The following is a 14,727-nucleotide window of genomic DNA, read 5'->3' as shown; positions in this document are numbered from 1 at the left end:
CATAGAAATAGGTGCCCTACAGAAATCGAAATAACCAATAACCATGTGATTATCCTTACTAGTAGTCAGAAAAATGCCTATAATTAAACAAGAGGATATCACTGTTAACTCATCAGATTGGCAAGAGTTTGAAGGACTAACAACATCCATTTCTGGCAAAGATAAAAAAAAAATAGGCATTTCTGATGTACTGCAGACATGAACTGTTAAAACCTTTTGGAAAAATAATCTGGGAGAGTACATTAATATTTAAAATGTGCACATCCTTTGATTTACCCAACCAATGTTTGGAACTCCATTTTATGTTAGACCTCACAATTATTGAGTGCTTACCATGTGCCAGATACAAGTCTAAGAGTTTCTTACACACTCATTAACTCCTCACTATAACTTTGCAATAAGGTTACTGTTATCATCCCCATTTTCCAGATGAGGAAAATGGGGTTTACAAAGTCTAAATAGTTAGCTTAAAGTTATAGAGTTAGTTAAAAACACAACTGAGATTTGCACACGGGTACGGTGGTTTCAGTATCTGTATTTTAAATACAATGATGTATTCCAGCTCTTTTATGTTTGATGGAAAGTGAGTGCATCAGTTCATTAACATTATAGAGATTTTTATTATGGCAGTAAGGGTAAACAGGAACAAATTTTACTATCTATTACACCACTACAGTACATTGGTGTATATGCCATTATTCTGTGTATACATAATGTAGCATGTATACCATTAGTGATATTAAAAAACAATGCTTTTGTGAAAACTAAGCAAAACCCCAAATAAACAGCAAGTCTAGAGTTGAACTGAGATGGTTCTGCCTTCCTGACTGTTGCAGTACTTTCTTACTTCACCAAGCTGACATTGCAAGTATTCAACAGTGTATTTTGAATTCTGTGAACATGAAAAGAAACGATTCTTGGAAAATTGAAGTCTGCAGGGTGGAAAGGATGAGAAGGCAGGAGGAGAGGCACTAAAGGCATCAAACATGGTAGGAAGCCAAAAGGGCTGAGGGAGAGAAATTAAATATAAAAACTCCCTTTTCCTACCCAATTCAAAACAAAATTTGATAGATTGCACAAGTGTGAATCCACCGGAGGTTTGCCCATGAAATCCTTTGGTAAGCTGTGTTTTAGCTATTGAAACAAACAAAATTTGAAAGAAAACAAATCCCTTTAGGATTTTGGTGTTGGTTGGATATGACATGCATCATACCAGATGTTCACAGTATGTATTTATTATTCTGAGTGACATTTCACTATCATAAATACATATTCCATAAAATAATTAGCTATCCAATGAGCATTCTACTAATTACATTATGGAAAACTAGGTTATTATTTCTGTCAATTAGGATAATAAGGTTGCAATTGATTAGATATTAACTACTGATCCCAAGTATGCATATATTTTAGGTCTTATTTTTGGAATTATTTGCAATTACTCATATTTCCCATTTAGTATGTTGCTATTTTCTTGCCTAAAATGTGGTATTATTCAAAATATAGTGAAAAATAAGCAGCAGTGTGCCTCTAGACATTAAATTTCATGTAATGCAAAATTAAAGAATATCTTATTTAGAAGTGTACATGTCTTGCATGGAGATATAAAATGTAACTGGGCTCTGTTCAGAAACTCTTTCCTAAATCTGATCCTTTTAAAAAATAAGAAAAGCAGGCTTTTCCAGCAGAAACAACAAATAAACAAAACAACCATTTACAAGGCTTATTTCTCAATTATGGCAGTCTGGGCTCACAGAGGCTAGAGTTATGACCTGGTGGTGTATACACAATATAAACACAAGAGTTCAGTAATTAGGTTTGAGTTAATTTTAAAGTTCCAGTGACCTGGTGTATAATCAAGCAAAAGGTCATTACCCACACTGGTACATTTCACACAGAACACTCAGCAGCTAGAAATGGAAATGGACACGTCTTTACTTAAGCTTGCACAAATCAATCCCAGGAACCACTCAACAGGAGTTGTGGCTTCTTTTTCTATTCATTTCAGAGCCACTTTACTTACATAAAACTGGAGATATGGTTTCCAGAAAACCAGAGAAATCAGAAAAAGAATAAATTAAAATATTATTAGTATTATGCTGATCATGCTTCTCTAGTCTAAAACAAAGGGAGAGGAACTTAAAGAGAAGGTGAAGAACTTACTCTTTCTCACTTAAATTCCCCCCCCAATAAATAATATTGGGCAGGGATTACCCTGTAAAAGAGTATAAACTCAATTTTTAAAATTTTGAATTTATTTTTTGGAGGGAGGTAATTTATATCTTTTGTTTTGTCAGCCTAGCATCCTTATTTCTAGGTAGAACTATCACTCAAAATGGCCCACATGTCCCTTGGCTTCAAGGGTGGTCATGTAACTCAGGCGGACCAATTGTAGGACTCCAGTTTCCTGGCCGGTGATTGGTTCAAAGGGATGGATGTGTGACCCAAGCAGGGTCAATTTGAGTCCCTTACTGAGAATGCATGAATGAACACTAAAAGGGACAGCACGCTATCCTTTTGGATTGAGAGCAATGTGGATATAGAATTAAGACTGCCCAGAGCCAGCTTCCCCCTGAGTAGAGAGAAGTGCTGCAGCAGAGGAGAGCAAGGCCAATAAACAGAGAGAGACAGAAGCAGGATGAGTTGAAATGATGAGAAAGACCCAAATGATATTGTTTGAGCACTTTGAAGCAAACTGTGCCTAAAGCCAATAGTTTTCTTTTTGCTTAAAGTAATTTGAAACCTGTCATTTTTAACTAAAAGGTCCTGACAAATACAGATGGGGTAACAGTGAGCTTAGTGAAAAGGGATTTATCAATGGGGGATATATATACTAATATACTGTTTTTCTGTTAGAGAAATAATCACCTATATTAGCAAATAATGTTTTTGAAGAAACTGAGAGAAAGAAAAAGCATAGAAAACTATTTTCAATGTAGGACATGAAATGGGGTACTTTACATAAAAAGTAAAAGGAAATGAATTGAAGATGAAATGGAAAGAGAAATATACATGGAAGGGAGCAGAAACATAGTGGATTAAGATGTTTTGATGACTTTGCATTATATATCCATTTTGTACATGTTAATAATAATAGCCCACTGGTGCCAGATACTGTGCTAAAAACTTTAGGTTTGGATTTGTCTATCATTAAAAATTATACCTCATCTTATTTGGGGTCTGGTTTGACAGCAGTGTGTAAAGATTAAACCATTTAAGAGGTGCATTTCCATTCATGATGCTAAACATGATATGGTTCTAATGTAAACAAGTTTGAGAATGTTTCTGTTTCAGTGATGTCACAGGATTTAATTGTAATCTGGCTGTATTTGCCTGATCACACCTCTTGGGAGGCCTGAGTCCTTTCTGCAAGGTCTTAACAATCTACAAAGTTACTCTGTAACGCTTCCATGAAGAAGTTGCTGGAGTAGATAAAAAGAGGACAAGATAATGATCTACGGAAAGAATAATTCTTTTGTGCCTTCAAATGTTGTGTGTCTTCTCTGCCAAAGAGGTTTCAGCAACACCAGCAGTTTCAAGGAGTGGCTGTATTAGGGAGGTGGGGAGGAGGACAGAAGCATGAAAGGAGGAAGTGTCTTTTTGCTGGAGAAATGTTTACTTTGTAATTAGCAAAGGACAAGAAAGCTCTTTTGGAAACTATACTTGGGGGTCCAGAATTTAAATTTATGCTGATGCTCTCCGAGTCTCTCTCTAGGGAACCCTCCTAATTGGCAGGGATCTCAGTTGGCTAGAACAGGCTGCAAATGAAGCCAAGGTCTTGGGGTCATTTCTCCAAAGGGCCCGTTAACTCAGCTCTGTTCCATAAGCCACAAGCTGTATCTTTAACCCTACTTAACCATCTTACAAACACATATCAGCCCATCAATATGGTGATCACGGAAGAAAGACATATATTCGCCTTGAGACCAAAACAAAAGTAGGCAGAGATATTTCATTTTTGCCAGGATATACGAATGTCTTTGTGACTGATTTAGCGAACTCCAATTAAGACTGCAGCTACTGATGGAGCAAATCGCAAAGACGAAAACTCAACACAGTTACATGCTACAAGTGAGCTGATCATTGGCGGTTACTACCTTGTGAAATGACATATCATGATGCCAACATCTAGAATAAGAGATCGGTGTTGGGAGGGGCTTTTGCCTTTTTTGTTCATTGCTATATCCTCAGTCTAGCACATAGCTGTGCTTTAGTAAATATTTGTTGAGTGTATGAAGGTACCTTGGCCTGGACTTTTATTTATTCTTCCTATTCTTCCCATTACAAATTGGAAAGTACAACAGAAATATTGTACATACAGAAACAGAAATACAACATCTCCTGTATTAACCACTGAGTGTGTTTTTACAAGGGAAGAGATAGTACCTTATAGTAAAAAAAAATATTGAATGAATGAACAGTCACACTCACCTAACTGCAAACAAGAGAAAGACCTTGTGGTAAATGGGAAAAATGCTTGTGGCTCTCCAATCATCCCTGTATATGCACACCACCTTGCAAAGTAACTCTACAGCTTCTCCCACCAAAAGGTGAAATGTATTTCTTCAACTCTTGAATCAGGGCTGGCCTTGACTTGCACAGGCTAGAAGAATTTGGTGAAAGTGAAACTGTGCCAGTGCTGAGCCTAGTCTCAAATGGAATGCCTTCTAATCTCCCTCTTGGAACACTGTAGATCTCCTAGCCACCTTATTGATGATAGAGACCTAGCACAATTTCCTCAGTCCTCTAACCAGCCATGAAGGAGCCCAACCACAACTGCACAGTGGATCTCAGCCTGCATTGCCCACTCACATTTGTTGTTAAATAGACAGTTGTTTTATTCTTCTATGTTTCAGGATTAATTTGTTATAGAGCAAAAACTAACTGAAACAACTCTACCCTCGTGCACAGGATCTAAACAATGGCAAGATAATTTCTTGCTTAGGGACTGAAGAATGCTTTGTATAGTACAGCTACTACCCTATTCAAAACACTGACCAGTATGTGCTATGTTACACATACCAAAGGGTTAAAAAGCACTTGTTATTTATAAACGTCACAAAAAAGAAATCTCAGAAAATACAGGCATTTGCATGGATAATTTATTATGAAGGCTTCTTTAGAATAGGGATGCTGAGGTACACACCAACACAGCAGAGAAGCCTAAAAATGATTCTATCACCACAGCAAAGAAGGGACTGCACAGATAATACTAACACTTAAGTATTCCCCCCCTAAATATGTCCACATGAATCTGACCACCATGGATAATGTCTCAAACATCTTAGATAGTACAAAAGTGAAATGATACAAACTTGGCATTCATTATAAAGAGTTCATAACTTCCGGTTAAATGATAAAAATGGTATAGTGCTTAGGATTGCAAGGCATGAAATAAAAGGCTTCTCATTTTCTGTAGAAATTTTCCTTTAACACAGAAAAGTTTAAGAACGTGCGATGGGATTAGAAAATGTGTTAGAGGCATGAAACCTAGTAACTGTCATTTCATTTTTTTCAACATCTATCTAGGTGCTGGCTGTGATCCTTCTGCTTTGTTATCACAGAAGGGAGAAAACTGTGCATATAAAGGACCACGGCATGGTCTTCAAACCGCAAACCTGGGCAGCAGAGAATCCTCACAAAGACCTTGCCATATTAATGTCAATGTCAGAAGAAACAGTGAAAAAGTTTGGGGTCTGTCACAGCAGCTGTAGCTTTCTTTTATCTGGGTGGATAACAAGTTCTGACACTTATCCATTGAGTTTGCAAACTGATTTGATGCTTCAAAGATTCAATGGGAGTTGGTGGGAAAGAAAAAGAAATAAAAGTTAAGCAACATAGCTAAGGAGAAGACAACATAATCAAATAAATTAAGGGAAGACGCCATGAGTGACCATGACTGAAAAGGACCTGAAGATGAATTATGAATTTATGGGGGTCTTGAGAGATGGATAGTACTATTTTTAAAAGTCTAATCTTTAAATTAGGTTGAGGTATATGCAAACTGCAATCTTTCAATCAGTAACAACCACACTCTGGGTCTGGATCTAGTACTTAACAAAATTCAGAGAGAGAAAATTTTGAAGTATTAGGTTGAACCATATGAAACTGCTAATATTTGGCCCCATTTATGACCTAGAAAAGTGGCAATTTCATATGTTCAACCTAATAGGAGGGGGTTTAAAACAAGAGATGGCTATACATAATTAGTTTTGGTGAAAAGAAAGGTAAGTAGTGATTAAACAACTGCCAGGCTTCTCCATTGAGGACATTAAATGAAAAATTTGGGTTAGCTTTTAAGAGGAGGCATATACATTTATACTAATAAACATCTCTGTGAGGGTGAAGGGTATTATTTACTGCAATGGACTACCTTTCTTGGAAGTTTTAAATATACCTGAATATTTTTGTGCTGCAATATTTTAAATTAAACTATTAATTTTTTAGTAACGTTATTTCCTTTATATTGGGGAGGAAGATTTCCCCCTCTATTCCACCATCTTGTCCTTCTTACCAGGGATTCAGATCTTTTGAGGGTGTTCATTGGTGGCAACTGGTCTGCCCCAGAATTTGAACAGACAACCCATTTCAGTAGAGGCTGGGAAGGCCCCAAGAAGGGAAAAAAGAGAGATACTGTTGAGCTTATGTCACGGTTTCTCACACTTGCACTATTAGCAGATAGCTTTTGTTGTATGCAGCTGTCCTGTGCAGCTATTTAACCACATCCCTCCTCTACCTAGATGCCTGTAGTATTTCCCTCCCCCAGGCTGTGATCTTTGGAAATGTCCCCTGGGAAGCAAAATCCCACCTGGTTGAGAACAACCATCTCTAATGCCATTATTATTTCTGCTCTGTATTTTCTCAGATTTTCGCTGACCTATCTCAAAGGGCTAGTCTATTAACTGGGTGTAGGGGAAGAGCAGAAAGCTCCCATCCTCCAGTGCTTACACAGGATGAGTGTCTGTAGGCCAGCTGGTCTTCCTCCATGAGGTGAAGGTGGGGAGAGGACATCATCTAAATACTCTAGCCAATTGGCATACTACAAATTTGAGCTAAGGAATCCATCTATTTGGATTTTGATGAACTGTTCTGGGAATCTTTGTTAAACGTCTTGTTTTGAATTTGAATGAATATTTAATATAAATCTTTCCTGTAGGAAACTGGACTATTATTTACTGGAAGAGTTGTTAGAAGGATTTTAAGAAGTAAACTAAAAGAGAAGCAAGCCTAGGAACAAAGCAGGCTCATCATTTTTTATTTGCTTGATTTTTAAAAACTGATTTTGCTGTAGCTTTAAATAGAGTGCTCACGATAAACATAATGCGTGTTTGTAATACTGGTATTTGAAGAAATGATTAATAGCGATTATAAATTAACATATAACACTTTTCCTTTATGTGAAACCAAGACGACTTTTACAACTTTTAATTTGGGGAAGGCACATAAGGAGACCTATAATATATTCCAATAATGCAGTAATTCCCACACTTATCTCTTCCCTGGAAATATCTCTGGACATTTTATTTATAAGCATACCTCATTTTATTGCACTTTGCCTTATTGTGCTTTACAGATACTGTGTTCTTTGTTTTTTTACAAATTGGAGGTTTGTGGCAACCCTGCATCGAGCAAGTCTACTGACACCACTTTCCCAGCAATATTTGCTCACTTTGTGCCTGTGTATCATATATATATCCCTGTCATATTTCAAATGTTTTCATTATTCCTGTGTTTGGTATGGTGATTTGTGATCAGTGATCTTTGCTTTTACTATTGTAATTATTTTGGGGCACCACAAACCCCACGGTGAACCTAATCGATAAATGTGTATTTTCTCACTGCTCCACTGACTGGTTGTTCCCCCATCTCTCTCTCTTCTTGGGCCTCCTTATACCCTGAGATACAACAGTATTGAAATTAGGCCAATTAATAGCCCTACAATGGCCTCTAAGCATTCAGGTGAAAGGAAGTCACATGTCTCTCACTTTAAATCAATATACTGTATGGTGACTAACATCACATAATAAAAATTATTATAAAAAAATTCAACCACCCAGATGTTTAGTCTACATATAAAAATATACTGATTATATGATGAAAAAAAATAAAGAGTACAACTTTAATTTTGATGGAAAAAAAAACCACACAAAAACCAGATGATGAAGCTTAGTGAGGAAAGCATTTTGAAAGCCGAGCTACACTGAAAGCTAGGCTTCTTGCGTCAGTCAGCCAAGCTGTGACTGCAAAGGAAAAGTTCTTGATGGACATTACAAGTATTACTTCACTGAACAAATGAATAATAACAAAGCAAAACAGCCTTATTGCCGATACAGAGAAAGTTTTATTGGTATGGATAGAAAAACCAAACCAGCCACAACATTCCCTTAAGCCAAAGCCTCACCTAGAGCAAGGCCCTAACTTTATTCAGTTTTGTGAAGGCTGAGAGAGGTGAAGAAGCTGCAGAAGTTTGAAGCCAGCAGAGGGTAGTGGATTTACAGAAAGAAGTCATCTCTGGGACAGAAGAGTGCAGGGTGAAGGAGCAAGTGCTGACGTAGAGGCTGCAGCAAGTTCTCCAGGAGATCTAGCCGGGATCATCAGGGAAGGTAGCTACACTCAACGACAGATTTTCTTTTTCCTTTTCTTTTTTTTAAGTTTTTATTTATTTATTTGACAGAGAGAGACAGCCAGCGAGAGAGGGAACACAAGCAGGGGGAGTGGGAGAGGAAGAAGCAGGCTCCTAGCGGAGGAGCCTGATGTGGGGCTCAATCCCAGAACGCCGGGATCACGCCCTGAGCTGAAGGCAGACGCTTAATGACTGAGCCACCCAGGCGCCCCTCAACGACAGATTTTCAATGCAGACCAAACAGCCTTATCTTGGAGGACAACGGCATAGCGCTTTTGTAGCTAGAGATGAGAAGTGAAACCTGAACATGTAACCGAATTGTTGCAATCTCACCATCAAACTTGAATGGATGAGTTGCTTCTTATGGATGATCAAAGAAAGTCGTGTTCTGAGATGTAATCTACTTCTGATGAAGATGTTTGAAGATTGTTGACATGACAGCAAAGGATTGAGATTATCATAGAAACTTAGTTGATACAGCGGCAGCAGGGTTTGAGAGGACTGACTCCAATTTTGAAGGAATTTTACTGTGCTATCAAACAGCACTGCAAGCTACAGAGAAATCATTTGTGAAAGGAAGAGTCAATCAATGTGGCAAACTTCATTTTTGTCTTATTTTAAGAAATTGCCACATCCACGCCAGCCTTCAGCAACCACCACCCTACTCAGTCAGCAGCCCATCAACATCAAGGTAAGACCCCCCACCAGCAAAAAGATAACAACTGGCTCATGATGTTCGTTAGCATTTTTTAGCAATGAAGTAAGTATTTTAAAATTAAGGTATGTACATGATTTTTTCAGACATAATGCTATTGCACAGTTAATAGTCCACAGTATAGTGTAAACATAACTTTTATATACCCTGGGAAACCAAAAAATTAACCTGACTCATTTTATTGCAATATTTGCTTTATTATGGAGGTTTGGAACCAAACCCACAGTATCTCTGAGGTATGCCTGTATTTATATTCTAATGGTTTCTTTTCTCTTTCTGCTTGGACAGATGCTATTTCTTCTTTAATCAAGAAAGTAGACCCTGCCCCATTTCTTCCATGACTCTGCTCTTCTTTCTCCTTTCTATCCCAAGATCATGCACTGCATGTATTTAATTAGTATCTCTTCATGCAATTAGCTAAAGAACAAAATTTCTTTCATTCTTTGTGAGTTTCCTCAAAACCCAGTATCTATAGGAAATTCTCTTCAGTTAAAGAAATGTATAAATGAATGAGAAACATGTTTAGTGGTCCTCCTTCTTCTGACCCCCTCATACCTCTACACACATAGTATCACCCTTTTGCATCAAATAAAGGCATATATATATATATATATATATATATATATATATATATATATAATTTCCTTCTCCCTTTTCACATCCCTTTATCTAAGATGGTCATGCCCAGTATAACAAAAGAGTCAATAAATATAAGTTGACAACTGTTGAATATGCATTTTTCTCCTTGTTTACTTCCATTTCAACATTCTGTTTTAATGCACATGTGAGACTACTCTATATGTTAGCCTTTACACTTTCTTAAAATATATGCTATATATCAGACATTTCGGATACATAGTTCCACTGAGATAGGCTCAAGTTAGAAAATATTGCAACGGTACTAATTTCTTATTAAAGCTGGTAATTGAGGGAGCAGTAAAAAGACTGATTAAAAGGTAAGGGAAAAAATTCTAGAAGATGCAAACAAATAGTACATCAGATAAAAATTTAGGGGACTACAAAAATTACATTTATATCCTCGTACTCATTTACTATATTCTAAACATGAGAAAGATGTTAATAAAAAAAAGTGTGTGTTTATAAGATTTTGCAACCAATTTTTTCAACATATATATTAAAATACATCTCACAACTTGAAGAATTCATTCTGTTACTAAAAACTACTTCCTTCGATTCAGCTTCTTCTTTGTGTACATTTTGGAAAGTCATTTCTGGATCTTATCATTCTTCCCTGGAGACCTTGTCTTTGGCAATTACAACACAGCAGAAAAAATTCCTGAACACATGCTCCATACCTTTTCCAAATATGAGTTATCTACCTCTGTCTATTATGAGCCTCTTAGACAGGGATGATAGACTTAAATTTAAAATCAAGATTTTCAGGCTAAATTTTATTTTAAAAACCTAATGTTTTAGCTTGTTCATCTAGAAATGCTGCAACCATGAACCTAAAAGACTTTATTTTATGAGTCTACAAGCATTTAGGAGCAACCTGGGTAACACCTATTCTAGTGGTAGGAGAAATCAAGCCTTTATCACTTTACTGTATCTATCTTCATATATCTTCATATGTATTTATAATATATATCTCAGAATCTAAATGAGAAGACTCCAGGTGGCATTAATATTTTGATATGATGTTTGATAATAATGGCCTGTCCACAGTTCATTATTACTTTTTTATTTGGTTTCTTCGTGTTCAAACAGAATAATTGGTAAGTTATCATCAAGAAAAGTTAAGAAAAATATACAGTTAGAGAAGCAAGAAATGAAGGGAGAAGTGGTTTCCTTCCTATGTTAAATTTCTGGGCCACTGGAGAAAAATTTTTTGAGACATATACAAAGCTGAATAAAGATTAAATAAAAGTGGAACTAAATCTGGTATAAATGTGATCCACCTAAATTTTTCTAGTTGGATGTAGTTCTTAGTAAATGTAAAATGTCACTAAATCCTACTCAGAGAGGAGGAAAAAAGACCAGAAGAAACTTTTAAGCCAAGCTTATGTCACAGGTTATTATTTTAAACTTCTTGTGGCATTATTTATCTTATCTGTAGCTGGTTTTAAAAACTGACATTTTCAATGTTAATATTTAAGTCAAGTCCTAGCAAAATATATTAGAAGACCACATTCTCAAATGAAAAACTAGTATCATAATTTAATTTTTCTATTGGGTAAGGTTTTCTTCACTTATATTTTTAAAGTCAAGTATACTGAATACTGATTAATAATGTAGAATCTTTGTGAAAGAATAATATGAGGAAGGACCACCTGTAAGTCATTAAATTTCAAGAAAATATAGCAAAAATAAGTAAATGTACGGCTATGGGAGTTTACCAACAAGGCGAGTGATGAAATATTTGATTTCCAAATCCAACTTTTTAAAATGTAAGATGTTTTAAATTAATCGGTAACAAATGCCAGAAAGACCTTTTTCACTAGCCAACTTTCATTCCTTAAACCTAATTTTAATCAAAACCTCTTACAAATTTACAAAAGCTTGAAGTTCCCTTTAAAATCATCCATGTCTTCAAAATTTTTATCACAGTAACTACTTGATTACTCATAGCAGTAGCAGACTGGATACATTCTGATACTGGCCAATTCTTTTGGTATAGTGAAAGATACTTTTTGCAAAGTACCAGTGATCCAAGTTCTTCCTTAAATGATCGATGTTCAAGTTTGCACAACACTCTCCTCTCTGTTCCCACTGAATTTTGTTCATGTATCTATAATCCTCCGTTTGTATATGATATTGTGATTATCTATTTAAACATCTCAATCCTCCATTGGACCCTGACTATACCTTCAGGATAGGGATAGTACCCTTTCAATTGTGAATCCCCAAGACTTAGCACTGTGTGTGGCCACAAAGTAAAAATTCAATAAAACCATGTTGAATGGGGGCGCCTGGGTGGCACAGCGGTTAAGCGTTTGCCTTCGGCTCAGGGCGTGATCCTGGCGTTATGGGATCGAGCCCCACATCAGGCTCCTCCGCTATGAGCCTGCTTCTTCCTCTCCCACTCCCCCTGCTTGTGTTCCCTCTCTCGCTGGCTGTCTCTATCTCTGTCGAATAAATGAATAAAATCTTAAAAAAAAAAAAAAACATGTTGAATGAATGAATGAAATAAAGCAAAGGAAGTTCATCTTACAGAGGCAGCCAAACTCCTTCCAAGCTGCAATTCATTGAGAGGATCATTTATTGGCTCAACAGAACTACCAAGAGGTACATAAAGCTACATAACTTCTTTGTAGGCAGTGGAGTGGAGGACATTAGTAAGAAAGATGGAAAATTATATTTTAAAGGACAACTGCAGATCTTCTAAATGGAAGCTTAATTACCGTAAAACATTATATTAAATGGTATATTTCTTCTTGGCAATTGTAAGACTTCAGAACAAGCTCTAACACAGAGTTATTATTTTTTTTAAAAGATTTTATTTATTTATTTGAGAGACAGAGAGAGCACAAGCAGGGGGAGCAGCAGAGGAAGAGGGAGAAGCAGGCTCCCTGCTGAGTAGGGACCTCCCCCCCCAACAGTGTGGGGCTCGATCCCGGGACTCTGGGATCATGACCTGAGCCGAAGGCAGACACAACTGACTGAGCCACCCAGGCGCCCCTCTAACACAGAGTTACTTACTATTGATCTAATAGGTTCTATAATCTGGTTTATAAAGTTACTGTAACATGAAAATAATCTGGGGATCAAATGTCATTAATGCTTGTATTATATTTATAAAATATAGCCTTGGTGATTTATTTCAAATGTAAAGTCAGAATTAGAAGCATATATTGGGGCACCAGGGTGGCTCAATCAGTTAAGCATTTGACTCTTGATTTCAGCTCAGGTCATGATCTCGTGGTCATGGGATCAAGCCCTGCATTGGGCTCTGTGCTCAGTAGGTTGTCTGCTTCAGATTCTCTCTCTCTTTCTCCCTCCCATTAACTCTCTCTCTCTCTCAAATAAAAAACATCTACAAAAAATACTGTAGAAACATATATCCATTTAAATATTTAAAAAATGCTATGCAACCTTTAAAATAGCTTTAGCCACAAAAGCTTACAACATAATTGTACTACTTTGATTTGTAGGCAGTGGAAAAAAAAGAGTAAGTTTATGGCTGGTGTCTCTTCACTATGTTCTTGTACCAAATGGTATGAGACCTTGTGTTTATGAGGCTTCTCAAAAGTTTCTTAGGTACTAGGAAGGATGATAAGAAAGATAATGACCCAAAAGACAAATATAGGCCTAAAAATCTATAATGCATCCTTTTTCATCAAGATCCAATTAACATACATCTATAGTAGTTTATAGTTTTGATATCAGACTCTAATTTAAAAATTGCACATCTATATTCTGTAATTTACAGCCAACATAAGCTTTGGTTGGTATACATTCAGGGGTTTTAGACACAAGCAAGAGTATTAGTTTCCTAAGAAATAAGTGAAATTTGCATCAAATTCAAATAAGCACATTTTGCTAGTATGATTGTACCTCGTTCTCCCTTCTGACACTTCTTTCTTTGCACTGTACACTTTCTTGTCTCACTGGTGGGGGGACACAGGTTACCCTTTGCTGATGGATGCTGTGTTATTTCTCGGACCCGTGTTTCAGTCCCTCTTTTGAAACCACATGTTTTTCCTTTCTTCATGCATGGACTCCAAGGACTCCATTCACTGGCCTCACAGTGCACTGAAACAGAGCAGCAGAAACAGGCTCAGCTGGCTCACAGATATTTTCACAGTTGTTCAATAAACAAAAAGATTTGCTTTCCACCAATACTTGCTCAAATTCTGAGAAATCCTGTAGAACAAACTTGGGCAAGATGACTTAAAGAAAACAAAGAGAAAGGGAAAGACAGGAATATAATGCTTGCATGATTTTAGTGCTCATAATGTCAGGTAACTCATTCTTGCATTAGGTTTACTTTTCACTGTAGATTTATAAACCCAGGCACTCATATAATTACTCACAATTGACCAATGCTTTATAATTTCTAGAGCACTGCTACAATTATTGATTGATCCTGACCATAACTTGGTATACTCATTATTATGTGCTTCAGATCCGCTTCTCAAACTTCTGGTGCAAACAGAATCATCTGGAGGGCTTGCTGAAGCACAGACCACTGGACCCTACCCCGAGAGTTTCTGATTCAGTTGTCTGGGATGGGGCCTGAGAATTTTCACTTCTAACAGTACATGTGGTGCTGATTTGCAGGTACAAAGAACACACGTTGAGAACTTCTGTGGTACAGAATGGTTAAGCAAAACAGGTATGTCCAGGACACTGGCCTGGATTCACTGCCTTTCCCACTTCATGTGCCGTTGAATACTTAAGTATTATCATTTAGTAACAGGTATGCTTC

The 14,727-nt window shown here is 36.8% G+C and overlaps 1 protein-coding gene across 1 annotated transcript in view; it reads right to left on the bottom strand.

The window, feature by feature from the left end:
• Positions 1-14,727, bottom strand: part of RSPO3 (R-spondin 3) — an 83,850-nt gene that overhangs the window by 30,425 nt on the left and 38,698 nt on the right. Inside the window, exon 4 of the mRNA XM_045805595.2 lies at positions 13,854-14,051. Within this exon, the coding sequence (XP_045661551.2) occupies positions 13,854-14,051 (198 nt within the window). The remainder of the gene's footprint in view (positions 1-13,853; positions 14,052-14,727) is intronic.

The sequence above is a fragment of the Ursus americanus genome, chromosome 11 (genome assembly GCF_024610735.1).
Source record: "Ursus americanus isolate L20-20 chromosome 11, mUrsAme1.1.p, whole genome shotgun sequence".
NCBI classification, from domain to species: domain Eukaryota; kingdom Metazoa; phylum Chordata; class Mammalia; order Carnivora; family Ursidae; genus Ursus; species Ursus americanus.
The sequence above is the reverse complement of the archived record's forward strand: the minus strand, read 5'-3'. Positions and strand labels throughout refer to the sequence as shown.